The sequence below is a fragment of the Suricata suricatta genome, chromosome 8, assembly GCF_006229205.1.
Source record: "Suricata suricatta isolate VVHF042 chromosome 8, meerkat_22Aug2017_6uvM2_HiC, whole genome shotgun sequence".
NCBI classification, from domain to species: domain Eukaryota; kingdom Metazoa; phylum Chordata; class Mammalia; order Carnivora; family Herpestidae; genus Suricata; species Suricata suricatta.
The window spans coordinates 30,379,545-30,405,714 of NC_043707.1; the positions used below are offsets into that span (position 1 = coordinate 30,379,545).

At 57.2% G+C, this 26,170-nt stretch overlaps 1 protein-coding gene and 1 long non-coding RNA gene across 2 annotated transcripts in view; one reads left to right on the forward strand and one right to left on the reverse strand.

The window, feature by feature from the left end:
* The window catches only part of LOC115300426, a 14,427-nt gene extending 5,484 nt beyond the window's left edge, over positions 1 to 8,943 (forward strand). The window contains exons 2-3 of the long non-coding RNA XR_003912644.1: positions 4,789 to 5,076; positions 8,671 to 8,943. This is a non-coding gene — a long non-coding RNA (uncharacterized LOC115300426). The remainder of the gene's footprint in view (positions 1 to 4,788; positions 5,077 to 8,670) is intronic.
* Positions 8,944 to 11,815: 2,872 nt separating this feature from the next.
* Positions 11,816 to 26,170, reverse strand: part of COL26A1 (collagen type XXVI alpha 1 chain) — a 107,372-nt gene continuing 93,017 nt past the window's right edge. The window contains exons 5-13 of the mRNA XM_029945732.1: positions 24,874 to 25,030; positions 22,746 to 22,844; positions 21,987 to 22,139; positions 20,037 to 20,120; positions 18,805 to 18,857; positions 16,166 to 16,201; positions 15,651 to 15,695; positions 14,008 to 14,092; positions 11,816 to 13,295 (exon numbers count right to left, since the gene is read on the reverse strand). Of these exons, the coding sequence (XP_029801592.1) occupies positions 13,132 to 13,295; positions 14,008 to 14,092; positions 15,651 to 15,695; positions 16,166 to 16,201; positions 18,805 to 18,857; positions 20,037 to 20,120; positions 21,987 to 22,139; positions 22,746 to 22,844; positions 24,874 to 25,030 (876 nt within the window). The 3' untranslated portion in view covers positions 11,816 to 13,131. The remainder of the gene's footprint in view (positions 13,296 to 14,007; positions 14,093 to 15,650; positions 15,696 to 16,165; positions 16,202 to 18,804; positions 18,858 to 20,036; positions 20,121 to 21,986; positions 22,140 to 22,745; positions 22,845 to 24,873; positions 25,031 to 26,170) is intronic.

Here is a 26,170-nt window from a genome sequence, read left to right on the forward strand (position 1 = left end):
GAAATTAGGTGATTAACTAGTTGTTACTTAACCTTCTAATTTCTGTATAAGTCTAATTACATGAAACAGAAGTTGGTGTTTTGATTTTTTACTTTGCTTTTCTGTTTGGAGTGTCATTGTAACTACTGTAGTGTAAATGATGGAAAATAATTGCATATGTTAAAAAAATATGAAACTTTATAAAGTAAAAAAAATAAAATTTCAAAAAAAAAAGGAAGAGGTGGTGTATATGTATACAATGGAATACTACTCAGTGATGAAAAAGAATGAAATCTTGACATTTGCAACAACGTGGATGGAACTGGAGGGTATTATGCTAAGCGAGATAAGTCAGTCAGAAAAAGATATCAGATGATTTCACTCACATGTGGAATTTGAGAAGCTTAACAGATGACCATAGGGGAATGGAAGGAAAAGTAAGATAAAAACAGAGAGGGAGGCAAACCATAAGAGACTGTTAGATACAGAAAACAAACTGAAGGTTGATGGGGGTGGAGGGTTGGGGGAGAGAGGAAAATGGGTGATTGATATGAGCACTGGGTGTTGTATGTAAGTGATGAATCAGGGGAACCTACTCCTGAAGCCAAGATTCACTGTATGTTAGCTCACTTGAGAATAAAATTTTAAAAATAAATAAATAAAGGGGGGGGGGAAGAAAGAAAGCCAGCGTTTTAGTCTATCAGGCACCCCTACAAATGGATCATCTCAGAGAGAAGTAGTTTAGGCTCCGTGGGGGGCAGGTTCCTGTCCCTGGGCCAGACTGGCAACAGAAAAAAGAGAAGGAATTGAGGATTCCTCACCCTCTTTGAAAGACAGAGTGATGCTTTCTCTCAGAGTTTTAGGTGCTGGTGGGATTGGCTGCTGACACCCAAAAATGCAGACTTGTGACTGGGGCTTGCCTCAGGACAGGGACCGTCAAAAGTGAAAGAAAAAGGGGGGCCCTTCCTGCCACGTTCTCTGTCCTACCCCCATTCTTGCTTCTCTGGTCAGAAAGACAGGACTTTTCTTAGAGCTTATTCCATTTCCACCCTCTTCACCGTTCCAGAATTTGAACTATACTTGAGTTTAATGTGGAAATGTGGAGAAAAACGAAAAAAAATCACAATGAACGTGTAAGATTAAAATAACTTTGGTTTCCCTGCCCAATCCACTTTCTCTGATTTATTCGTCAGAGTCCTCACATAGGTGTTCTGTCCAGGCGTTTGAGCTGTAACCGGAGGGGGAGGTAGGGTGGAGGGGGCTTAGGTTATCTTCGCTGAATCCCGAAGCCCTACAGTTGGGCTCCGCAGACCTATCTTGCTAAGCATTATTAATCCTAACAAGTTGTTCACAAGTTTTTAAAACTTCTAAATGCAAAATTATTTCAGCCGTGAATAATGGCAATACTTCCTCCGATCTTTATATCGTTTTCTTGCCTTGCTGTAGCGGGTGGGCAAACTTTCTCTGTAAAGGCAGATAGTACTCATTTTAGACTTTGCAGGCCATATGGTTTCTGTTGCAACTTCTCAGCCCTGCAATTGTAGTGTGAAAGCAGCTACAGACAAACGAATGGACCATGGCTGGATTCCAATAAAATTTTCTGTACACAAACAGGTGAGGCGAAGCACTTCCGGAATGACAGAGTAAGGGCTTCCAAAAATGTACTTCGTTGCAAAAGCAACGAGAATGCTGGCAAAAATGATCAGAATCAACTTTTTAGACTTTGGCAATTAACCAAAGGCTTGCAACAATACGGGGAGTGTTTATTTTTTTCTAACTATGGCTGAGTCACAGACCAGCAAGCTTTATGAAGTTATTTGTTTGATAAGATCAGTCCATTCTGATTTCTTTAATTTTTTTCATATTTATTTACTTTTGAGAGAGAGAGAGAGAGCGGGAGCAAGTGGGGGAGGGGTGGAGAGAGTGGGAAACACAGAATCCGAGGCAGGTTCCAGGCTCTGAGCTGTCATGTGGGGCTTGACCTCATGAACCACGAGATCGTGACCTGAGCTGAAGTCGGAGCCTTAACCGACTGAGCCACCCAGGCCCCAAGTTTTGTGAGGTTTTTACTTCCCCTCTTTCCATTTCCTTCTCCCCAGCTCTGCTGTCGGCTTGAAAAAGGACAGCCTCACAGCTATGGTGGCCAGGACAATCAGGAGCCCTGCAGCCACTAGAAGACAATGAACAGGTTCTAAAAAAGCCCACACCCACATTGCCACTGGACCTGTCTGGCCACTCCCTGAAAACCTCCATTCCTGGGATGATCTTTACTTGACCTGCCTTAGAACTTGGTCTGTGTGAACAGCAATAGGTCCAGATCATTTGTGAAAAACAATTAGGCGCCACTGTTTAGCACTGTAGCTGCCTGAAGGGGTGATGTCAGTTGGGGCTGAAGAGAGGTCCAGTAAGAACTAGAGAATAAGATGTGCAAGGGGCTTTAAAAGGCTCCAAGGCCACATCCGTGTGCATAGCTGTGCACACACCTAAGAAAGATCTGTGAAAACTTGAATGCCTCACCTCTGGCTGATCTTGGGGCTCTGCACGGGGGGGAAGTGAAGATGAGGACAGTCGTCCGTTCCTTGGTAGAGCATTGGAAACACTCCCCAACACCCACACGGTGCCCCTCAACAAGGGCTGAGAGACTTACCGGTTTAAGGGATTTAAGGAAATCTCTGGCCAATCAGTAGCTGACCAGTAAGCTAACAGAGTAGAAATTTAGTGGCTACACAGAGCAAAGAACACAGACTTTACAGAATTAGTCCAGGAAAGTTACGAACAGAACCAACAGCAGCAATGACAGGAGCAAATTGCAGTAACAACAAGCTCCTGGGAAGTGGCGATCCACTTTCAGATTTTCAAGATTATGTTATTTTAATGTCCAACTTTCGACAAAATATTAGGAGGACCCAGGCATAAAACAAGAAAGTATGGTCCCAGGACATGAACCTGTGCCCAAGGGAGCCCAAACACTGGACTTACTAGAGAGACTTTAAATACACAACTATAGGGGCGCCTGGGGGGCTCAGTCGGGTAAGCATCTGACTTCAGCTCAGGTCATGATCTCATGGTTCGTGGGTTCGAGCCCCGCATTGGGCTCTGTGCTGACAGCTCAGAGCCTGGAGCCTGCTTCAGATTCTGTGTCTCCTTCTCTTTCTGCCCTCTCCCGCTCATGCTCTGTCTCTCTCTCTCTCTCTCTCTCTCAAAAACAAACATTTCAAAAATTTTAAATGCACTATTATAAATTTGTGCAAAAAACCAAACGGGACCGTGTCTAAAGAATTAAAGGAACACCCTAACAGACGTCGCTAGAACACGGAACAATACCCTGGGCACGTTGCTGGTGCGGTCTGACCAGTCAGACCCACAGGGACGCCAGTGGCGGCCCCGGGAAGCGGTATTCTGCGCAGGGCTGTCTCTGAGCAGTTTCCTCGCCAGAAGCTTCTGATCCACGCTGCGCTTGTGGCTGTCCTGCTGCCTGCTTATTTTCTCAGCCCAGGACCCCCACCCCCACTGCCATGTACCTGCTGGTTCTGAGCGAGTCCAGATTCTCTCAGTGATTTCCTTCTCTGCTTTCCCAGCCAGATGGAGAGGGTTCTCTTATTCTTTGTTATTTTTCCCCTAAGAACTCCAACTGATATACTCTCTTCCACTGCATATTATACCTTAGACGTATTTTTGTGCCATTAAATATGTTTCAAAATACTAGTCTAATAGCTGCCCAATATTTCATATGTATGCACAGTAATTTATTTAGCCATGCCCTTGAGTCTGAGTGGATTACAGATTTACCTTAATTATTGACAATAAATATTATTGCATTCACATTTTAGCTTCAGTCTCAACCCCCTTTAAATGTGTTAGAGGTGGGGGTACCAAGTTAGTGGTATGAACATTTTTAAAACTTTGTGGTATAAGGCCAATTTTTCCCTAGAGATTGTATGTCAATATCTACTCTCACATTTGTACCCTCATGATTTAAAATGCTCAGTTTTGGGGTGCCCGGGTGGCTCAGTCAGTTCAGTGACCCATTCATCCCAGGTCATGAAGGATCTCATGGTTCATGAGTTTGAGTCCCTCGTCGGGCTCTGTGCTGACGGCTCAGTCTGGAGCCCATTTTGGATTCTGTGTCTCCCTTGCTCATGCTTTATCTCTCTCTCCTTCAAAAATAAAAATGTTTATAAACATTAAAAAAATAAAATACAAATAAAATGCTCAGTTTCACTCTACTCAAGAAGATTGGGTATTATGATTTTAAACAATTTTTGATAATCTGATAGGAGAAAATCTCATTAGTGTTTTAATGGGCCATTTCTTTGATTACCGGTGAAGCCTAATATTTAAAAATATGCCTATTACATATTTTTATTTTCTGTTGTACATTTCTTAACTGTTTTTCTATTGGAATGTTCATTTTATTGATTTCTAATTGCTTTTTATATATTAGAAATGTGAACCCTTATTTATAGTTGTTGCAGCTGTTACCCTTATTTATAGTACCCCAACAACTTCAGTTAAATGGCTTTTTAAAAACATAAAGGTATTTAAATTTCGTGCATTAAATTTTATCTTATTCTTTGTTATTTTTTCCCTGCTGCTTTTATGTTTAGGTCTTTCCTCACCCAGAGATCAAATATTTGTCTATAATTTCTTCTAGTTTTTAATGATTTCCTCTTTTACATTGAATTCTTTGAATTCTCTGGAATTCATATTGGAGTATGGTGTGAAGGAAGGAGCTAATTTTGTTTCTTTCTGAATAGCTAAGCAAATGTCCCGCCATCATTTATTGAATAATCTGTTCTTTCCCCACAGATTTGCAATGCCACCTCAGAAGGCTGAGATGCGGTGATTGCCATGGCAACAGGGCTGCCTTAAAAGCATTTGTTCTCACAGAGTGGAGGGCTGGTGCCCAGCAGGACTCAATCTGGCCTCCCTGCACGCCTTCCCTAATTAAGATGCACCTTTTGGTTTGGACTCTTCAAATCATTCTCCCTTGATAAACGACCACAAAGAAGGAGAATGAAGGCCACGGAGCTTCGTGCCCCATCTGTCAAGAGCTGGGCCCGCCAGGGTGGTTGGAGCATCGGAGGAGACAGGGAGGTGAGAAAGTGGACAGCAATTCGGTCCTGGTGTGTCCTCAGAGCCTGGAGGGATGCCGTCGAGGTCCCTGAATGGCTGGGCTGTGGGGATGGGATGGTCACGTTGGAGGACGCAGCTCTAAGGTAACACAACGCAGAGGCCATGCCGTTGGCAGAGCCAGAGTTCCTCCCACTGACAGGCAGGAAAGTCACACTTCCATGCTCCCCAGGGCTTCTGACTTAGGTCCCTAGGGTCCTCCTTCTTTATCAGGTATCTGTGTCCAGCCTGGGGGAATGAGGTCTCAGCGTGGACTCCTTTGCCAGGAAGGAGGAGGAGTCCTGCCTTTGGGGAGACCCCCCAGGGAGCCTGAGCACTGGGGGCTGGAGGGAGGGAGGGGCAAAAGAGGGGCTCGACAACCACCCCTCGAGCGCTGTGGACTGCAAAGCCACCAGGTGCGCGGGGAAGCAAGTGGCCATGGCAGAGGCTACGGTAGGAGGATGTGGAAGTCACAAGCAGAGCCAGAACACGGAGTCTCGGGGAGCGGAGGGTTGGCCACACGACAGAGCCGTGGCAGTCAGCAACCTCTTCCTGCCGGGGGTCCCAGCTCAGATCCGACACGTCCCCCGGGGACCTGCCCTGACCCTGGCCCCCCTGCTTCATATCCCCTGAGCCCGTAGCCTTGCAAGCAGCCCCTATTACTTGAGGCACTAGGGCTGGGTCTCTGTTGCTTACAGCCTCCTGTGTCCGGGTCAGCACAGTCAGCACGACACACCCAGCTTTGCGCTTGGCCCACCTGCTGGCCCTGGGTCTCCGGCCTTGAGCACCCACCACCCCCTCTTTTCCCTGATGACCCAAGTATGAGGTGTGCTAGAGTCCCGGTGCAGGTGTCTTTCCTGCTTGTCCTCCCGGCCTGCCTCAGAGACAGGGCAGTCTGGGGGATTGACCAGTGGAGAGCCAGTTCTGCCCACCCATCCCCCGACTCCTTGCACCCCTCCGCCCCTCCCCGCTGCCACCATTCAAGCCCACAGCTCCCAGCTGCAGGGCTCCTTCCCTACGAGTGTCCGACTGTGTCTCTTCCCTGCTGGAAGCTTCCGTGGCTGCCACTGCCATCCAGGACCAATCTTCACCTTTCCTAATCTGACCTTGTCCCCCCCCTCCTCCCCCATCTGCCACCAGCCCTTTTCTGGAAACTTGCCTGTATTTCTCCTTGGGGAGATGGATACTGCTGGACCTTTGCACCTGCTGGGCTTGCCCCGCCCCCTCCTCCACCTGGTTAAGTCTTCATCTTTCAGGTGCCTCAGCTTGAGAGGATGCTCCTCCCTCCAGGTGGGCTGGGTGCTCCTCCCTGGGGTCCCTTGCTGCCCTCACCACTGTCCTTGCTCTCCACTCTCTGGAAGGCAGGGACTGACCTGCTACCAAGTAATGGGGTTGGCAACGAGCCAGGGCTTTTCCTGGTTCCCTGACCCTTGATGAAGCCACGTCTGTCTCCCAGGGGTGGCTCAAGATGGGCTGCCCACATCCAGGCTAAGGGCTGCTGCATCCCCAACAGCCCACGCAGGGTCAGGCTGGAGCAGAGCCCAGGAGTGTTCACGATGGCGAGTTCGAAAATGCGGATGGTATGGATGGACTGCAGCTGACTCCTCGGGTGGAGAAATCCTGGAGCCTAACCAGGTTCTGCCATGAATCCAGGGAGGGGGCGATAGAGTCCAATCCCCAAGGTGTCCCCATGTGAGGCCAGAGAAGCTGTGGGCCCCTCAGCAGCATGCAAGAAGCCAGGAGCCATGTCAGAACCAAACTCGAGACTCTGGGGTCCCGCCTGCCATTCTGAGCCCCACAGGCAAGCCCTGGGTGAAGGGGGGCTTCTTGGTAGTAATCGCTCTGTGCCCCAGTCCTCAGCAGCTCAGACAATGGTCCCCTGCAGAAAAAAAAATCTTCAAACCAAATGAGGGAGCATCCTTTGGGTGCTCTCCTGACACCTGGATCAGAGCTTCCCATCTTCGCTGAGGACGTGTTTCAGGTGGGCTCAGGTGGCAGCCCTGGGAGGCTACGGGAGACCCTAGTGCTGTACAAATGTCATCCTGTCCCCTGTGAGCCAAGGTGTGAGAAAATCAGGAGCTCTGTGCCATCTGAAGGCAGAACAGCGGGACTTGGGGGTGACCCTGCCTGATGGTTGGCGCCCTCCTGGGCCCACTGGTGCCTCATGTCACGGGCGTCTGGTTGCATCAGGAATCTTGTAATGAGAGGGGATGGCACTGTGGGGAGCGGAGGAGAGGCTCTGTCTCCCACCTTCTGCAGAATCCCCGAAGTTCAAGCCTCAGGGTTTGGTGGAGGCTTCTGGAATGTGCCAATCCTACAGAAAGGTTTTCCGAGCTGCCAGGGACTTTACAGGTCATCGCAGTAGTTGAAAGCACGTAGGCTCCTCTTCAGCCATAAAGAAAAAGGAAGCACTGATACACGGACTAACATGGGCGAACCTTGGAATCATGGTCACAGGAGCCATGGTCACATAGTGGATGATTCCAGTGTGTGAAATGTCCAGTAGGCAAACTCACAGACAGATAGTAGGTTAGGTGGTCGCCAAGGGGTGGGGGAATGGGGTGAGGGGGTATTACTCCAGGGCACGGGGTTTCTTTTGGGGGTGGTGAAAAGTCTTAAAATTGATTGCGTGACTCTGAATATACCCCAAACCACCAAAACATACATTTGCAGTGGGTGAGTTGAATGCTATGTGAATTATAGCTCAATAGTAATAATAATGCTAGTCATAAAGCTCAATTACAAAAAAAGGGAGTGTAGGCTGCAGGGTCAGAGAACCTGGGTTCAAATCCCGGCCCCACCACTTACTACCCGGGCAACCTTGGGCAAGCCGCTTGACCTCCATCCTGAATTTGCTCACGTGCAAAATTAAGGAGATAAAGCACCTGTTTTGTCAGGTTGGCGGGGGTGAATACATGTGACGGTCAGGGCAGTGCCTCACGAACAGTAGGCACCTTCTCCGACTAGTTCAGCCCTCTGTCCCATGTGGCGGAAGACGGAAGATCCGAGAGAGGCTAAGTGACTTGCCCAAGGGCGCGGTCGTAGGCTGAATGACAGCCTCCCAACTCTATGTCCAAGTCGTAATTCCTGGAACCACCAGATACAAACTTATTTTGAAAAAAGATCTTTGAGGATATAATTAAGTTAAGGGTGTCAAGATGAAAAGACTCATGGATTCCCCAGATGGGAATGACAATGACAAGTCCTTGTACGAGACACAAAGGACAAGAGAGACATGGGGGTGGGGGGGGGGGGCAGCCACAAGCCAGAGGGACGCCCGGAGCCGCTTGAAGCTGGAAGAGGGAAGGGATTTTCCCTCAGAGTCGGCCGAGGGAGCACGGCCCTGCCATCACCTTGATTTTGGACTCTCGCCTCCAGAACCGTGAGAGGTATATTTCTGGCAAGTTGTGACGGCAGCCTCAGGAGCCTGTCCAGCGACCCAGCCCACGGTGTCAGAGCAAGAACTGACTCCACTTACCGCTTAGGACCCTTTGTTGCATTTTTCTACAAACATAAAACAGCTCCAGCCCCAGATACCACGAGGGTTCTGGAAGTGGGTTCTGTCATCTTCTTTTACAGATGAGGACACTGAGGCCCACGGTGACCCGCCCATGTCACACACCCATCAACGGGAGGGAGCGGCCGCCTCGCTGGAACAGAAGAGCCCTGCTGTCTCCTTCAGGGCACACCGGCTCATTAGATTTACCAGCCCCCGCCTGGAAAAGTATTTAATTTGTCTTTTACAATGCACCAATTGCAAGTTAATTAACTGGCAATTGAAAGTTATAGGTGACATTAGAATTTATTAATAACATTGGAAATAAATCTCCCTGGAATTCAAGTAATTGAAAATCTCGTGAAATTCTCTCTCTCTCTTTTTTTTTTTATCATCCATAAAACAGGTCTGGAAGAGAGATGTTCCAGAAACCTCAGGGGTGGGTGGGATTGCAAGTGTGGGATAATTGGGTGGGAGGGGGCTTCTGTTCTAGCCCAAGCCCATCTTGGATGTCCTCCTGGCCCCCTGCTCACCACCTGTTACTGCCCCCTAGGTTCTGGGAAGGAGTCGTTCTCCTTTTGGGAATGTCCTGTGACTCACTGCAGTGATCAGAATTGGGCGCTGGGGACATAGATGTGACCCTGCCCGAAAGAAGATGAGAGCCTGGGGCGCCCAGGTGGCCCAGTCAGTTAAACATCTGACTTCAGCTCAGGTCATGATCTCACAGTGCGTGGGTTCGAGCCCCGTGTCGGGCTCTGTGCTGACAGCTCAGAGTCTGGAGCTGCTTCAGATTCTGTGTCTCCCTCTGCCGCTCCCCCACTGTGTTCTGGCTCTCAAAAATGAATAAACATTAAAAAAATAAACAAAATAAAATAAGATCAGAGCCTAATGGTGTAGACAGAGCAGTGAGGGCTGGGGTTCAGGGCCAGAGTGAGGGAGTTCCTGCCCAACCGGCAAGAGAATAGCCCCTTGAGGGTGTCTGGGAGCATGCCAAGCCCAGAGTGAGAAGAATGAGTCCCCCAAGTACCCCTCCCACCCAGCCCGGAGTGGGCCTCCCAGTGCATTCTGGGATGGGAAATGCTCAGATGTGGTCCTTGAGCGTGGGGGTTGAGTGAGTGCCTGATTAACTTCCAGCCACACTCCGATTCCCTCCTGGTCCCAGGAAGCTATTCTGTACTGTGTTCATTTGAGTTCTAATCCCTGGTGGCGGCGGGGGGAGGGGGGGTGGAAATGTGGGGTCCTATTGGAACTCCCCAGAGGAACCCCAGCCTGGATGGACCAAGATTTCTGACCCACTTCTGAGGGTTTTTTGTGTTTTTTTCGGTAATGTTTATTTATTTATTTAAAATGTTTTTAACATTTATTTATTATTGAGAGACAGAGAGACAGAGCATGAGCAGGGGTGGGGCAGAGAAAAGGGGAAACACAGAATCTGAGACAGGTTCCAAGCTCTGAGCTGTCAGCACAGCCTGACTCGGAGCTCGAACTCACAAACTGTGAGATCACTGCCTGAGCCGAAGTCGGATCCTCAACTGACTGAGTTACCCAGGCGCCCCTCTGATTTCTGACCAAGGCCATGCAGCCCCTCCAGGGGGTGCTCCCCTCTCCTAAGGCAGGTCAGCTGTGAATTTCTGCCCGAGAAAGAGGCACAGGTCTACAAGAGCGGCCCGGATGGTGGGGGTAAGTGGGTCAGTGCCGGAGTGTTTAACAGCAGGTCTGGCTGATCAGCCCAACCTGAGTCCCCTCCACACGGTGGCCGTGTTGGGCACTGGCAGAAGTTAGCCTCTGGCCGAGAGGGCCCTACGTGTCTGTTCTGGCTGGTGGCCAGCTGGGGTAGAGCAAGCTGGGGTCCCTGGCTGTGGGCCAAGGAGCTTTGTCCAGGTCCAGACTGCAGGCCCCACACCTGACCTGCCCAGGAGACCCCCCCCACCCCTGCCAAGAGGGGAGGCCTGAGTTCTCCTCCTGTCTACACTCTTTCAGGGCCTTGCTCCCACTCAGCTGGGCAGACATGTGAGGGGAGGATCCCACAAGCCAGATGGGACAGTCACAGGCCGGGCCCTGGGACTATGACTGCTCAGCCCCCAAGGGGAGGAGGCCTGGAAAAGAAGTGTTAGTAAGGTGTCACTGTGCCCCGTGCTACCCCCATATGCCTGCATACCCACTAGTACGTGTGTCCATTCACGCACACGTGTGTGCACACTCACTCACATGCACATGTGGGTGCCCGGTACACTCACACATGTGCACACCCTTGTGCGCACACACATATACCAGGGGTTGGAGCCTGTCGGTGTTTGAGCAGAAATGTCGGGTTTGATCCAGACCCTGGGGCACAGGAGAGAAGTGTGTGCAGGAAGCACTGCCCGGAGGGTAGAGGGCAGAGCAGACTTTGGGAGCCCCCAGGGGTTGGGGGGCAGTGGGGGAGCTGTGCTAGTTCTCCCTGAGTAGCTCCCCGGGGGGCCCACACAGGCTGGCACAGGGATGGAAGCTCCCTGCCCCCACTCTCCTCCTGCACTGACTGGGCTGATGCCCGTGAGCTCCGCCCCCTACCAGGGCTGGTGGGAGAGGGGCGGCCCGGGTCCTGGAGGCCCAGTAAGGGCATCACGGCCGGAGACATAAGCCACAGGTTTAGCGCAGTGCCTGGCGGCCTCCTTATGAAGGACCAGCTCGTGAGCACCTCACCTGGGAGACCCTGTCCCACGGCCCCAGCCCTCGGGGACTGGGACCTCCTTTGGGATTCATGCCTGACACACTGCAGCCTTGGCCTGTCCGCCTTGCTAGTGGGGACCCCACACCAGAAGCTGGTCCCCTTCCTCACTCCCTCCCACTCCCAGGGCTACAAACAGAGGCCTCCCATGTATCTAGTTACGTGTTATATCTAAAATTATATGTTAAGTCTCCTACTTTGAAAAATATCCTTTACAAAGGCTGGGAAGGCCACGCGGGGCCTTGAATGTGACGGCCTGGGGAGAGCCAGCCCCTGGCCCTCTGGACCCCCGCCTCCCTTGCTGGTGCCATGCACCTGCCTGTCCGGTCCCCTCCTGTGCTGCCCGCTCCCACAGGCCCCGGATGGCCCTCCACTGTGCCACTGCCGCCTCACGTCCACGGCCCACGCGAGGTGTGTGGTGCCAGCCAGGATCCGCCTGGCCTCACATCCAGCCACAAGGTCACTAGATGTGAATCTGCCGGGGATGGCCTCGCCCACAGCTGCTGCCACAGGACACCAGACCCGGTGGGGAGAGCACCTTTATTGTCAGAGCGTTACAGACTTCCTGCTGCGTCTGACTGCCACGCTTTGGCCCCCAGGCTAGTGCTGCCTCTCGAGGGGCCATCAGGGCCTTGAGGGCAGGAGGAGGTTACCAGGGCCTGGTGGGACCAGGCCACAACCTCCTGGGAGCACCAGGGATGCTGGGGACAGATGGCTCCTGCCCCGAGAGGACACAGGCCCAGGGGTGGCACCTCGATCTTTGGGTCCTGGCCCAGCAAGAGAGGAGCACCAAGTCTGGTCCAGGTCACAGGGGACCCAGGGCCTGAGAGGCTGTGGTCTGAGCTGCTCTGGGGTCCCTGGCCCCGGGCCCCTGCCAAGGCGCCTGCCTGGGCCCACAGCCCTGGGGGGGCAGCCACTCTCCTGACAGCTGTCATTTCTCTAGATGTCCATGGCGCCAACCCTACAGATTCCTGGAGAAGGCAGGCTGCAAATGCATATTCCCAGGAAATGCCCCTTCCTCTCGGCTCACGGGCAGGAGGGCCCTGCTGGGCTGGGCTGGGTGGGTTCAGAGAGACTGGGAGACAGCGGTTGTTAACTGCAAGTTTGCACCCCCAGTGCTCCTCTCTCACTGACCCCAAGTCTGTGTGACTGTCACAAGCTTATTCAGGGTCTCCCTAGCTTCTGAGAGTGGCTGCTGGCTAGGCCAGTCCCCAGAGCAGACCCTGAGCCCAGGAACGGGGAGCTTGAGGAAGGAGGCTTGAGACCCTGCCTTCCTTCCCCGCTGGCCGGTCCGGCCTCCCCACAGCCCCGTGCCTGCCCTGAGTTTCTCTGTGAAGACAGGAAGCTGGCAGGGTCCAGAGTGAAGGAACCGAGAGGCCTGGGTTCAAATCCTGCCCGAGGCGTCCCTGGTCCCGTGGCCTCGGCACGTTATTTACACTGGCCGAGCCTCCGTCCTCCCGTGGAAAGTGGGGTAACAAACCTACCTCCTAAGGGTTAAATGAGACAATGTAAGGAAAGCCCCTTGGACAGGCCCAGACTCAGTAAATGATGAGTATTATGATGATTCTCGGGCCCTGCCCAGCCCACCCTGTAGAAACTGAGGGGAGGGGGCGGGCAGGGACCAGGGCAAGGCCTGCGAAGGGTGCTGGGGCCCTCTGGACCCTGCCTCCAGCGTTGCCATCTGTCCCCAATCCCCAAGGCTCCGGGAGCCGGTGTCCATCAGGACCGTCGGTGCCTGGAACCCAGTCCCACTAAGCGGTGTCAAGAGCCGGGGGCCACACAGGCCTGGGAGCTGGGTCTCTGGCAGGGCTGGGGCTTGTCCTGGAGAGCTGGCCTCTTACTTCCCGCCGCTGGCCCGGCCAGAGCTCCTCTGCCCGGGGTCGGGGCCAAGCAGGGCGGCGAGGGCGCCATCAGGTGGTGGGGAGCCCTCACGCTTCATCTTGAGGTTGGCGCGCAGCGCAGCGTCGTGGCCGGAGCCCCCCTCGGGGGGGGCCAGGGGATCTGGAAGGACGGCATGTGTGGGCTCACACGGGGTCGTGGGAGCACTGGAAGGCACCCTGCTGCTGGCACCGGGGCAGCAGTGTGCCTGGCGAGGATGCGTGTCCACTCACACGTGCCCCCACTCATTCAGTCGCCCGTTCACTCGGTCACAAGTGCTGAGCAGGGCTGGGCTGCCAGTCACCACCCCCTATTGCAAGGGCCTCCCAGCGAGCCAGGGAGAGACAGCAAAACCCCAGGCCATTAGGGAGTAGCAGGCTCTGCAGAGAACTCTGAGGCTCTGAGGTGAGGGGAGGGTGCTTTCACAGAGGAAGAGAACCTATAGCGCGTCCTGTGTGGGAGCTGGTGGCCAGCTGGTGGTAGGGACTGGCCTGAGCTAAAACGAGGGGTTGGGAGGGTCCTGGGATGACGAAGTGGTGACTCCGTTTCACCAGGCACCCGGCCATGGGGGGGAGGGGCTTGGGGCTTGATGTCCCTGGACATCGATCATGGGCAATAGGGAGCCATGGAGGGTCCTTGAGCAAGAGAAGGCACAGGGTCTGACTGGGGTTTGGGGAAGACCATCTGGCAGCCAAGCAGAGGGGTCATCGGAGACCAGAAACAGTGGCGGCTGCCATGAGGGTGGCAGAGAGCGGGAAGGCAGGAGCAGAGGGGATCCCTAGCTCCGTGGCCAGCTGTGGGCCTGGCCGCCCCCCAGGCCCTGGTCACAACTCACCGTGGATCCCAATCATGTGCTCCAGGATGAGGACCCTCTCTGCCAGGATCTTCAGGGCCTCCCGCAGCTGCTGTACCCCCTCACCCTGATGGGGAGGAAGCAGCCAGGGTCAGGGCTGGCCACGCAGACAAAGCCAGGGTCCCGCAGCCTCCGTGCACAGGTCTTCCCCACCCTCCCCGCTCCCGCGTCCTCCCCCATGTCACCGTCCTCAGAACAACAGCCGTGTGCCAGGCCTGGCGTTTGGAGTCTTGTTTGCAGACGAGGAGTCTGAGCACAGAGTGACCAGCACCCTGTGGCCACACAGCCTGGGGCTACATGGACCTGGCCCCCCTCAAGCCTCAGTTCTTCCTCCTCCTATGGCTGCCCGGGTGCTAGCCTGGGGTGCCGTTCCTCCCAGAAAATACCCCGTCAAGGGTGGGGGTGTTTTCCTGGTCCCCTTGCTGGCACTGTCACCCAAGAGCTCTCTGGGGGGTACACCCCAGAGACAAAAAGAGAAGCCTTCTGGAGTGTCGGCCGACGTGTATGTGACCTGGCCTACGCATGGGCAGAGGGCCTGTGTGCCAGGACTCGAGAATGAGCTGACCGATAAAGACAGGTGTCAAGGCTGCTTTGAAACAGAAAGCGATGGTGAGGCAATCAGGCCCCGCCCTGAAGTCAGCCTCCAGAACAGGTGCCTTTTGGTGGCCTAATGTGACAGCTGTCACAGCATTCAGAGCAGCCTAGTTTCACAAGTAACCTACAGGAGAGAGAAGCCCCACAGCGAGCAGGGTCTGGGGTCAGGGTGCCCCAGTGAGGAGTTGAGGGCCCAGGGCCCCCGCTAAGCCCCGTGTCCCTGGCCCACGGGATGCAGGCTTATGAAATGCAAAGGGGCAGAGGCCTGAGTATCATCTCCGTCCCCCAAGCAAGTGACCCGTGAACCTGTGGCCATGCCTTGGTGCCCACATCTTCCTCCCACAGCCTTCCATGCCCCCCACAGATGCTCTGCCTGGAGCTGCTCCCCGCCTCCCCACTTCTTCACAACCCTCCCAAAGGTCCCCAGTCCCCCCGCCCCCCACTGACACACGCAGGGCATTCTGACTCTCCGCTGGTGAGGTCTCCCTGCCGGCCCCACTGCCCTCCTGCCCTTTGTCCATTGCCCCGGCCTCCAACACCCCTCCTGCTCCCAGAAAGTAGTTGGTCCCCACGGCCATGCTGAGCTTTGTCTCTGTCCCCTCCCCGCCCCATCTTGTCCTGGCCCCTGCCTGCTCCTTTACTGCCCTTCCCTATGTCCACTGCCCACGTATTCTCAGTCCACCAGGGCCGTGACCCTGTGGGCACCTCCGTGCACCAGGCGCTGTGCATGGGGGACTCCACTGCCTGCAGCCTCCTTCAATAAGGGGCTCTCTTTCACAAGCTCCCTCTGTCCTCCGACCGCAGGCCAGTCCCCCCACCCATGCGACCCCCAGTGCAGAATGAGCACACTATGCTGCAGTCATCACTCCCCCCATCTGTCTCCTCCGCGGGGCTGGGACCCTGCTCGCCTGGTGGCCCGGTGCCCTGCGGGCTGACAGGTGTCATCGGAGTCTGTTGGGCACCCGCCGCCCGACTGCGACACAGCCAAGGGGGCAGGCGAGGAACATGGCTGACGCCAACAGGATCCTTACCTCTGCCGCCTTCTCCTCTTCTTGCCCCTTCCCACCAGGCTCGCCCTGGGAAGAAAGTCAAGTGTCGGCCACCTGCGGGGGGCGTGGGGGTGCATGGCTACCGTCCCCTGCTTCTAGGGCTGACTGTGGTGAGTGGGGACAGCGTTGGGACTCCTAAATTCTTGTTCCAAGAAGGCAAATTAAAGACCTGCATCTGAGCCTCTACTCTTGGAAGGTTCAGAGGAGGGAGGGGACTCTGCAGGTCACACAGCATGTGCTCCTTGGAAGAGATCTGAGGACTCTCATCCCAGTGAGGGGCTCCCCGCCTTCTAAGGGCACCCATTCCAGACTCGGGCAGTGGGCACCACACGCAGGCTGCCCCTTCTCTGGGCGTGGTACTGTCAGGCATGTTTGGGGTTGCTGTGGGGCTGAGTCAGGCAAGGCCGCTGGGACAGACCCCCCTCCCACCTGGTACCCTGGGGCCGCTCCAGAGCCCACCGCCCTGGGAATGACCCATGGGCACAGCCCTCACTTACCGCTGGTCCCATCATGCCCCGCTCTCCCGCCAGGCCCTGCAGAAAGTCAGACAAAGGAGATCAGGCCTTGCCTGCCCCCCACCTACGTCCTCCCCTTGTCCTCCCTGTGTGGGCTCGGGGTCTGAAACACAGGATGGAAGGAGGAGGGTGGGGAGAGGATGGGGATGCCCCACCGGGGCCACCCTCCCCTGGCTCCTCCATGAGCCTCGGCTTGGTCTTCGCTGAGAAACTGGCCACGCGTGTATGGTTACCAACCTGCAGCCAGCGCGGATGGCACCCGCAGCCCCCCCGCAGGCAGAGAGAGGGGTCCCCAGAGAGGGGACTCCCGTCCGTGCTGACGTCCTGCCAGCAGTCTCCCTGGTACCCATCCACCTCCCCCAGGCGGAACCCTGACTTCCCGCAAGCCACCCACCCTGCAGACACCTCCTTGGAAGGTGGCCCCCCGGTCCTCCCAGCTGCTCCCCTATGCCTGTAAGGTAACCTTCCTTTCCCTCTCCTGTCAGATCTGTTCCATCAACCAGACCTGTCACGTCCACTTTCTGAACACGTTTGTTCCCTTTGCCGCTCGGGTGCCACCACTTAATGCAAGTCACCTTCTCATCTCCCCTGAGTGCTCCCAGGGTCTCCTCCCAGGACGCCCCACTCTGCTGCGCCCTGGCCCTCCATTCCCCCACCACAGCCAGGAGGGGAGGGGCCTCTTAAAGATGTAAATCAGATCATGGAGTGTCCCTCCCTAAGACTCAGAGTCCCCCTACCCCTGTGACAGAAACCCACACTCCCTGCCTCACCGCATCTCACCCCTCACTCTTCTCAGCCAGCACTGGGCTTTTTCCATGCCCTAGGGCCTTTGCACTTGCTCTTCTGGCTATGGGGGGGGGAGGGCTTTTCTTGGCATCTTTGCATGGCTGCTAATTCTGGTTCCTTAGGTCTCAGCTGAAGTGTCACCTCTGCATGTCTGTCATGCGTCGCTTGCCTGGGCCCTTTCACTCTGTCACATCACCTCATTTCCTCCTCTCCTGACACTTAATGTCCTTACTTGCTGCCCCCCGTGTTATACCATCAGCTACCGCGGGGCTCCCGAGGTCCTTGCTCTTTTGCCCAGCACGCTGTCTGAGGCAACAGAGACCCCAAGAGATATTTAGTTAGTGAAGAACATTTATTAAGGGTCTCCTGAGAGCCTGGAGCTTTCCCTCAATCATCCCCTTTACGTCTCACAACGAGCCCGCCCAAGAGGGATTCCTCATTTCACAGGCAGGGAAACCAAGACCTGGGGCGGGGGCTGGGGTGCGCAGTGACTTGCTCAGGGTCACCCAGCTGGAAACTGGCAGAGTGAGGCTTCAAACCCAGGTCTCTGTCCTGCTCAGAGGAGAAAAGTCGGGGTCACCTTCACTCTCCTATCTGACCCATGTCTAGGAGACATCCCCTCACCCCAGCCTCAGAGGCTTCAACTCTGTGGCAAGGGATGGAGACAGAGAGTGGCTGCGTCACCACACTGGTCCACCGTCCACGCTGAGCAGAGCAGGCTGGGGCTATTCTGACATTGGCCACATCTGGGCTAACCTTGGAACCTATCTCCATCCCTGCGGTGTGGGGGCCTGGGTGGGCCTTGGCAGAGGGTCATGGAAGGGGCTCTTCAGGGCCTGTCCAATGGGCCCCTGGGGAACCGGGGACAGACTGGGCACTGCCTGGCGCCCCGGTGCCCTTGGGCATCCCAGTCCTGGCCACGGGACCCCAACCTTACGGAAGGACCACTGAAAAGAGGGAAGGGGTCAAGACACCACGCCCTCCACGACCATCCCCAGTCACGCCCTCTTGCGGGGGAGGGCTGGAGGAACAGCTTTGATTGGGCCCCTCTGAAGCTCCTCGGAATCTTGGGAGCCCGGGTCCCCACAAGGATACGGTCTGCACGGCCCCCCTAGAGGTACTACTGCAAGGGCCCGAAGACCCTGAAGGTAGACCACCTCGCAGGATGAAGCCTCTCCCCAAGCACCCAGCGCATTCCTGGCAAGGGCTGGAGGCAGCCAGGGAAAGCCTGCCGTTCCCCTGCTGTGTGACTCTGGGCAAGCGACTGAACCTCTCTGAGCCTCCACTTCCCCAACACCGCTGGGACGGAACGATGGCAAATCCTTGAACGCAGGTGGCACAGGCAGCATGGGGAGGGGCCTCACCAGGCTCCTGCCCGTCACTGCCAGGCTCCCCCATGCTCTGTCTCCAGGTGTAAAAACACACAGTGGGACAACAGGGAGCAGATCAGCCGTCATGGGACACTGGTTCTTTGAAGTCTCAAATCTAGGTTCTGCCGGCTGCCCTGTGGCCCTTCCCCTCAGTGGCTGTATCCTCAGCTCGAGAGGCTGGCGCCCCGGGTGTTGGGGGAATGTTCATCAACTGTCTAAAGGGGGGAGGGCAGGCAGGACCCAGGGGGAGGTGGGTGTGACCCTGGTCTTCTCAAAAGCGGCAGCCCTTTGAGCGATGCTGGTGTCCTTCTCACCTCAGAGATGAGCTGACTGAGACCCGCTGCGGAGAGGCCAGTGGGCTGGTCCCTTCCTGAGCAACTCCTGCTGGTCAGAAGCCTGGCTCTTCCTTCCTGGGGAGGCCACCCCCCCCCACGCGCCCCTGCCAGAAATGGGGGAAGTCCTTACCTGGGATCCAGGTACACCGGGGGGTCCTGGGGGACCGTGTGGTCCAGGAGGACCTGTGGGCAGAGTCACACATGGTCACCTGGAGCCAGTCCCCTGCCTACCCTTAGAGGGAGAGCCCACCTCCACCGCCCTCTCCCTGCGGCCCCTATATTGCAACTGGCTCTTCCCTCAAGCCTCCATGGGCCGCCCGTACCCCTTCCCCAGCCAGCCAGTCTCCAGGCGGATCTCTCCCACATCTGCCCCTCCTCCAGGCCTGGGACCCTACCCCTCTGAGGCCATCCTTCTTGCCTGAGTTATGACAACAGCGTCCTGACCACTCACTCTCCATGTGGCCACTCAGAGCCAACTTCCAGTTAGGTCCCTCTCAGGGGTCCTGAGGTCCTCAGCCCGGCCCCCTCCCCGCTTCTCACCCAAATCCTCCCCGGAAAGCTCCTCTGCTTCTGTGCCTTTGCCGATGCTGTTCCTTCCTCCTGGAGCTTCTCCATCCCCTCCACAGCCTGGCAAATTCTCTCCTATTGTCTCAGGCTGAGCATCACCTCCTCCAGGAAGCCTTCTGGCACTACCCACCCCCACCCTTCCTCTAGGCCAGTCCCCATAGGGAGCCAGCCACCACGCATGGCCACAATCGACTTACATGTCTGCCCCATGCATAGGGAGTGCTCGGTGAGTACAGGAGAGGGTAAGTGGCTGATGGGGAATGAGGCACCCACACAGCTGGACAGCTGGACACCCTGCACTGCCCTGCACTCCCCTTCCCTCCCAGCCAGTGAAGGTCCCTGGAAGGAGGGGGCCCAGCCAGGCAAGGGATCCAGCCCCTTGGAGCCCTGGGGCCATCCCCTCCCCCAGGGCCCCTGGTCTCTGCCAGGAGGCCCTGGACTTACTGCCTCTCAAGGCTCCTGGGACGCCCTGAGCTCACCCCCTGCCTCCCCCTGGGCAGGGGCCTCAGTGAACCCCGGTACAATCCCCACTCTGGCCCACATGGGGGCAGCCCTGAACTGCTTCACATGGGCATGTAGCAGAAACATGTGGGGTTCCTATGTCCAGTCCCACAAAGGACCTGCCACCCAGAAGCAAGGGGACTCACCTCAGGCCACACAGTGGGTTGTGGACAGGTCCAGCGCCCTGCCGAGGCCATGCCCCGCCACCTGGCCCTGTGAGAACCCCTGGCCCAGGCCATGCCCAGAGGGGGTACCCAGTCCCGGCCAGGCTGTGCAGCTGCGCTGTGCGCTTACCTGGAGGGCCGGGGGGGCCGCGGGGCCCTGGGACGCCGGCCAGCACCGTGTCCACAGCCCCAGAGGCCAGCTGCGTGTCTCCGTCTGTGGGCAGAGCAGAGGGGCCTGTGGCTGGAGGGGCACACCTGCAGGTCTGGGGTGCTGGAGCTGAGCTCCCTCAGGGCCAAGACAGGCACCCCTGACCCCACCGGGCCTCACAGCAGCCCCGGGGAGCAGATGCTCTCGCTCCCAGGTTAAAGGGCAGGGAAAGCCCAGAGTTTGTGTAACACACAAACTCCTTCCTGAGCATTCCAGGCCCTTCAGGGTCTGGCCCGGCCCTACTCGCCTCCCCAGGGCCCCCAGCCAGCACTCTACCCACCCCCCTGCCACTCCACTCCACAGGCCCATTCTGGTGCACCTGACTGGCTCACTCCTGCAGGGCCTCCTCCAGGCAGCCCTCCCTGCTCAGCCCTCTGAGCTGCCTCTGCAAGGCCCATCGCTCAGCCAGGGGGCAGGGGTGAGTTCTGTTCATGGCCTGTCCTTACATAGAGGTCTCTCCAGGGCAAGCCGCATGTGACTTTGCCTTGACCATCCCCACAGTCAGACCCGGAGAAGCCAGGCCCAGGAATCGTGGCCACCTCTGCCCTCCCTCCACACCCAGAAGCCTGGACAGCCCTTCCAGGGGCTCACTGCGGAGGGCCTCTTTGGGGCATCCCCACTCCTCCCCAAATTCATACTCAGGAGCCCCGGGGCCACGGGTAAGGGCACTGGGGGCGTCAGGAAGGCAGTGCCCAAGGTGTGTGGCCCAGACCTGGGCAGGCTGGACCCTGGGGATGGCTCTTGTGGCCCAGGGCTGGGCGGCTGAGGCCTGAGCTCCCCAGGGCACCACACAGACAGCATCGCCCCCCCCCACCCCGTCTTCAGTGAGTTCCCACTTGCTCCAGAAAGCTCTGCTCTCGCCTGGCTGGGCCCCTGCGCCCGCTGCGGGCAGCCCAGGACCCCCATTCTGCTTCTGCTTAAGGATGAGTCACTTCCTCCCACCAAAACAACTCCATCAGGACTAATGCCCACACCCCGCTCTACAGGTGGGGAAACTGAGGCTCACATGGGGACAGTGGGACTCAGGCCCAGGTTAGGGGCACCTGGATGGCTCATGACTGAAGCGTCCGATTTCGGCTCAGGTCATGATCTCTCAGTTTGTGGGTTCCAGCCCGGCATCGGACTCTCTGCTGACAGGTTAGAGCCTGGAGCCTGTCATTGGATTCTGTGTCTCCCTCCCTCTCTGATCTTCCCCTACTCCTGCCCTATCTCTCTCTGTCTCTCAAAAATAAATAAAAATTGAAAAAAAAATTTTAATTAAAAAAATGAATAAACATTAAAAATCTAAAAAAAAAAAAAGCTCAGGTTAAGGGCTGTGCTGCCTGAGTGGGAACAGAAGCAGCAGCAGGATGGGGCTTGGGTTTCTCTGAGGGAGACAAAGAGGTCCCCATCCCCCACCGTGCCTGGGATGTCACTCAACACTGTCACTTGCTTCTTAAAACCCTCCCCAGGTTTTCCAGGGCATTTAACCAAAAGACACCCCTGTGGCGCCTCCACCCCACTCTCGGGGCCTCCCTAACCCCCTCCCCACAGGCACCTGGGCTCAGAAACACCTGATGGCAGCCCCTTTGCAGGAAACACAGCAATGGTGACCTCGGTGGTGCTGCTCTCACCAAAAGGGGAAACTGAGGCCAGCCCAGACAACAGTGACCTGTGGGGCGTCAGGACCCCAGGGGAAGGAGCTGAGCACCAGGCCAGGGCCAGGCCAGGCCAGGGCGAAGAGCTGAGCTGGGGGACTCGCATCGCCCCCCCCCCCACCCCAGGGACCCTTCCACCCCACCTGGCAGAGCCTGGTCCCGGCGGGGCAGGGAGCTGAGGCCCCGCTCACTGAGGGTCTGCTTCCCCAGGGCCCGCTTCTCCGGTGGCACTCACCGTCCTTGCCCGTCGGCGGCTGCAGGGAGTAGAGGACACCGTGGGGGCCGTTCGGAGGGAAGCCTGGGCTGCCTGCTGGGCCGGGGGGGCCAGGGGGGCCTGGGCGCCCCATCTCTCCAGGAAGTCCGCGGGGCCCTGGAGGCCCCAAGAGGCCTGCAGCGGGAGAAGAGGCGTTGCATGAGGGCTGGGCCTGACAGCTGGCACTGCAGACGGGACCCAGGATGGTGGGGCCTCCAGACCAGTGTCTCTCGAGCGCTGTCCTGGGATGTGAGTGAATGGGCTTTCCCTTCCTGCCTGGTGCACAAGGAGCACCAGGGCAGTGTGGGAGGTGAGGGAGGCAGGGTCACCCCCTCCTGGGACTTCAGCTCTGGGTCGGGGCACTGAGGGTAGCAGCCAGCCTGGGCTAGCACTGGACCTGTGCCTTCCCTGCAGGACCCAGGAGGACTCAGGGGTTCTCTGGAGGTGTTTAAATGGCTGAGCACAGTCCCCAGGCCCCAGTTGCCCCCCCCCCCGATACCTGTACCCCCAGTGCCTGAAGCCTTCCATCCTTCCTACAGCCTTTGGGATTCCTAAAGTCTTTGGGATGGGGTGTCAGTAGGGGCGCTGGTAGGATGAAGGGAGCCTGGAGGCCCCCCAAGACAGCAGTCATTAACCCCAACAAGATTGGGGGTCATGGGAGGCCTCATCTGCTCAGATAGGGGAGAACCCCAGCCTGTTCCCAGCGGACAAAGTCAGACCTGGGGTGTGGGGTGTCCTTACCAGGAGGCCCTGCTGGGCCCTTCTCTCCTGCCTGGCCCCGGTCACCTTTGGAGCCTGGCGGACCTGCCGGCCCTGGTGGTCCTGTCTGCCCTGGGGGCCCTGGGGAGAGAATGAGGTAAACCCTGAGGACGCAGACCACCTGGGCCATCTGGTCAGACCTGCTCCCAGGAGCAGAGACCTCCTCCATCATTACAGTTTACAGACCATTTTTGTACCTATTAAGTCCTGTGATCTCAAGAGTTACTTTTGTTCCCACTTGTTGGGGGTGGGGGTGGGGTGGGGGGTGGACTGAGGCTTAGGAAGGGATGGTCCCTTGCTCAAGGGCCCAGAGCAAGGCTGCTGCTAAGTTAGGCCCCTCTCAAGAGTCCTACTGTCTCTCTGCTAGGGGTCGGGAACAGGCTCCTGGCAAAGAGCTCCCCAGTGAGGCCTCCTGGGAACCCCAGGAAACCCTGAAGCACACAAGTGCACCCCCCCACCTGCTCCCAAGAATTCCTGGGCTCCCCCAGGGGTCACCATTTGTAGGGTGTGTGCCCCACCTGGTGGCCATTTCTCAGAACTGCACTTTGCCTGGTAAGAAAGTGGCCCAGGAGACCCAGCACCTCCCAACGTCCCCCCTCCATCCCCAGGGGCTGTGGGGGCCTGGGTCCTCTGAGGGCTGGGAAACCCCCCTCCTTCCTGGTTCCAGAAGAAGGACTGGAAGCAGGTGGGTATGCGTGGCTGCCTGGGTGAGACACCTAGGGGAGGGTAGCTAGAGAGGTGAGCAAGGGGACCCATCACCCCTCCTCCCACAGCCTCCCAGGACTGGATGCTCCCGATGCGGGGGCGCCATGCCCTCCCTGCTCTGCTCCCTGCCCCGCCTAGACAGGCACACGTGGGAAACAGGGCAGAGCAGGTGGGCAGGGGGACAGCATGTGAGCTCAGAGCGGAGTCTGGGCAGCGGTGCTAAGAAGCTGGGGGCTCAACTGGGAGAGAAGGGCTGGAGGGATAGTGTCATCTGCAAAGGGCTATAGTCAGGCCAACAATAATCAGGACAAAATGGCCCCGGATCCCAGGGGTGATGCCAGGGGTCATTTCCCTGAGCCTCGGTTTTCTCCTCTGTAACCCCAAGCATTACCAACCTACCAGGATGAGAGGAAATGGTATCTGCACAGCCTGGGCGGATATGAAAATGTTTAATAACTGGCACAACACAGATCGTGACCAGTGAGAAGGGACACGGGCCTTAACCCCCCGAGGTCTGCCTATCGACAGATGCCAGTGACACGCGTCCCTGGCTGAAGCCCCAGCAAGGTGCGTGCAGCCCGGGGCGGGCATTCAGCGCTCGCCGCCCACTATTCCACTCATTATCCCAGTTCTGCAATCCCGGGGGCAGAGCCCAGTGCTGCAGAGAGAAAAACATTTACTCCCAACTTTAAACACAGCAGGAGGGGCGTGGGGGAGGGGCGGGGCGGCTCCTTCGATTAAGTGATTTCGGCTCAGGTCATGATCTCTCTGTCTGAGGGTTCGAGCCCCGTGTCGGGCTCCGTGCTGACAGCCAGGAGCCTGCTTGGGCTTCTGAGTCTCCCTCTCCCTCTGCCCCTCCCCTGCTTGCGTTCTGTCTCTCAAACATAAATAAATGTTAAAAAATTTTTGTTTTAAACACAGCAAGAAAGGAGTAAACAACGGGGTGGCAGATGTCCCCCAACACTGCAGCCAGAGAGTTCAGTGAGCCCCTCCTCGCCCCAGAAGGTGGTGGGAGGCAGGAAACTCCCTGCAAACTGGAGCCGGAGGGCTGGGCGGGCTGGGGGGGGCCAAGCGCGGATACTGAGAGACGGCAAGGCAGGTGATGGTGACGGGTATGGAACTGAGCGAGCACAGGAAGGATGGGGGCTTCAGCAGTTCGGATGGGGTCTGAGGAGGCAGCAGTGACCCGGCTTCCAGGAGGGACTGAACCCCAACGGCCAGGCCTTCTCTTTTTCTCAGAGAAGCCAGAAATCCTGATTTTCATGAGAATCCCGCTTCTGAAATGTTAGCTCGCCATTTCGAAATAGCAGGTGGGCACGCCGGATGCAAGGGGCCTATGGCGGGACCTCGAGGGGGAGGCCTGGGCGGCCGGGCCTGGGCCACGCTGGCCGCGGGCCTCACTCACCGGCGGGGCCCGTGGGCCTTCTCCTTCGGGGCCCCGGGTGGGCTAGGGGGATGGCGTCAGGGAGGAAGTCCTCATTCCAGGGCGGCGCGGTGCTCTGGGGGGCCGGCAGGTCATTGCCCGGGCCTGCCGGCTGCTCTGCCGCCTCCAGCAGGAGAACCTGGGGACAAGGGCAGAGGTCAGGACCCCCACCGGACACGCGTGCCCGGGGATATGGATCCCCGGAGGTCCGCAGCCACCTGATGCCAGGCAGGGGTGATCGTGCCCCGCGGGGGATGGCCGCTCCCCTGGCCAGAATGTTCCCCCACCCCTGCTCTCCTCCCCTTCCCATTTCTGGAGAGTCTGGTATACCCCCCCCCCCCGCCCCTCCTGCTCACACAGGTTGCCCCTGGGACACCTTCAGGCATTTTGCTTCTGGAGCTGCCCTCACCATGGTGAGGGCACACACCACGTGGCCAGGGAATGTTTGTGGATGGAGGGATGGAAAAAGGGAGGGAGGAAAATAGAGAAGAAAAAAAGGAAATCGAAAATGAGAAAGAAACGAACATAAAGGGACCTGGTTCGGGACACGATTTTTGATGGGAGCTCCAGGAGAACAGAGCAGCATGGAAAGCGGCCGGGTCCTCTCCCCTTGAGGGAGGTGGGGGTCAAACACTGCAAAGACCCAGGGCCTGGGCAGCAACACTGTCTCCCTAATTCAGGTGAACTGGGAGCCAGGCCCAGAGGTCCCAGCAAGTCCCTGCTGTTCCCAAAGAGACCAGCAGGGGGCGCTGTGCACCAGGGATCCGAGCGAGGGGGCCCTGCAGGAGCAGGGACCCAGAACAGGCCCACCCCCGCAGAGAGGAGACCCAGACCTGCCTCACAGAGTCCGCTTCCTGCTCCACCCACCGGTGCCCCAGTCTCTGCTCCCGGATCTGCCCAAAGGGCAGGAAGCCCGGTGTCTCTGGTTCCCTCCAGCCTTGAGCCTATGTCCTGCTAGATTCTGGACGGCCACTCTGCACACTGGCGAGGGCCCTGGCCAGTGCATTTGGCCTCCCCCAGGCCTCCCCCTGTGCCCCTTGGCCTGCCTGGCCCTCAGTCTATGGTCCCAGGCTCTTCACTTGCCCCCATCCCCTCCTGGACCCCACCAGCTTTGCTCCAGCTGCCAGAATGACCCCAGGGTCCCTCCTGCCCTCAGAGGGCCACCAATACCCCTCGCCCCCGCCAGCCCTTCCCTTCACTCCTGAGCCACTGCACAATCACTTTGTATCAAGAGCCAACTATGGAAGCACCGACAGCAGACCTCCTAGGGGGCAGGCAC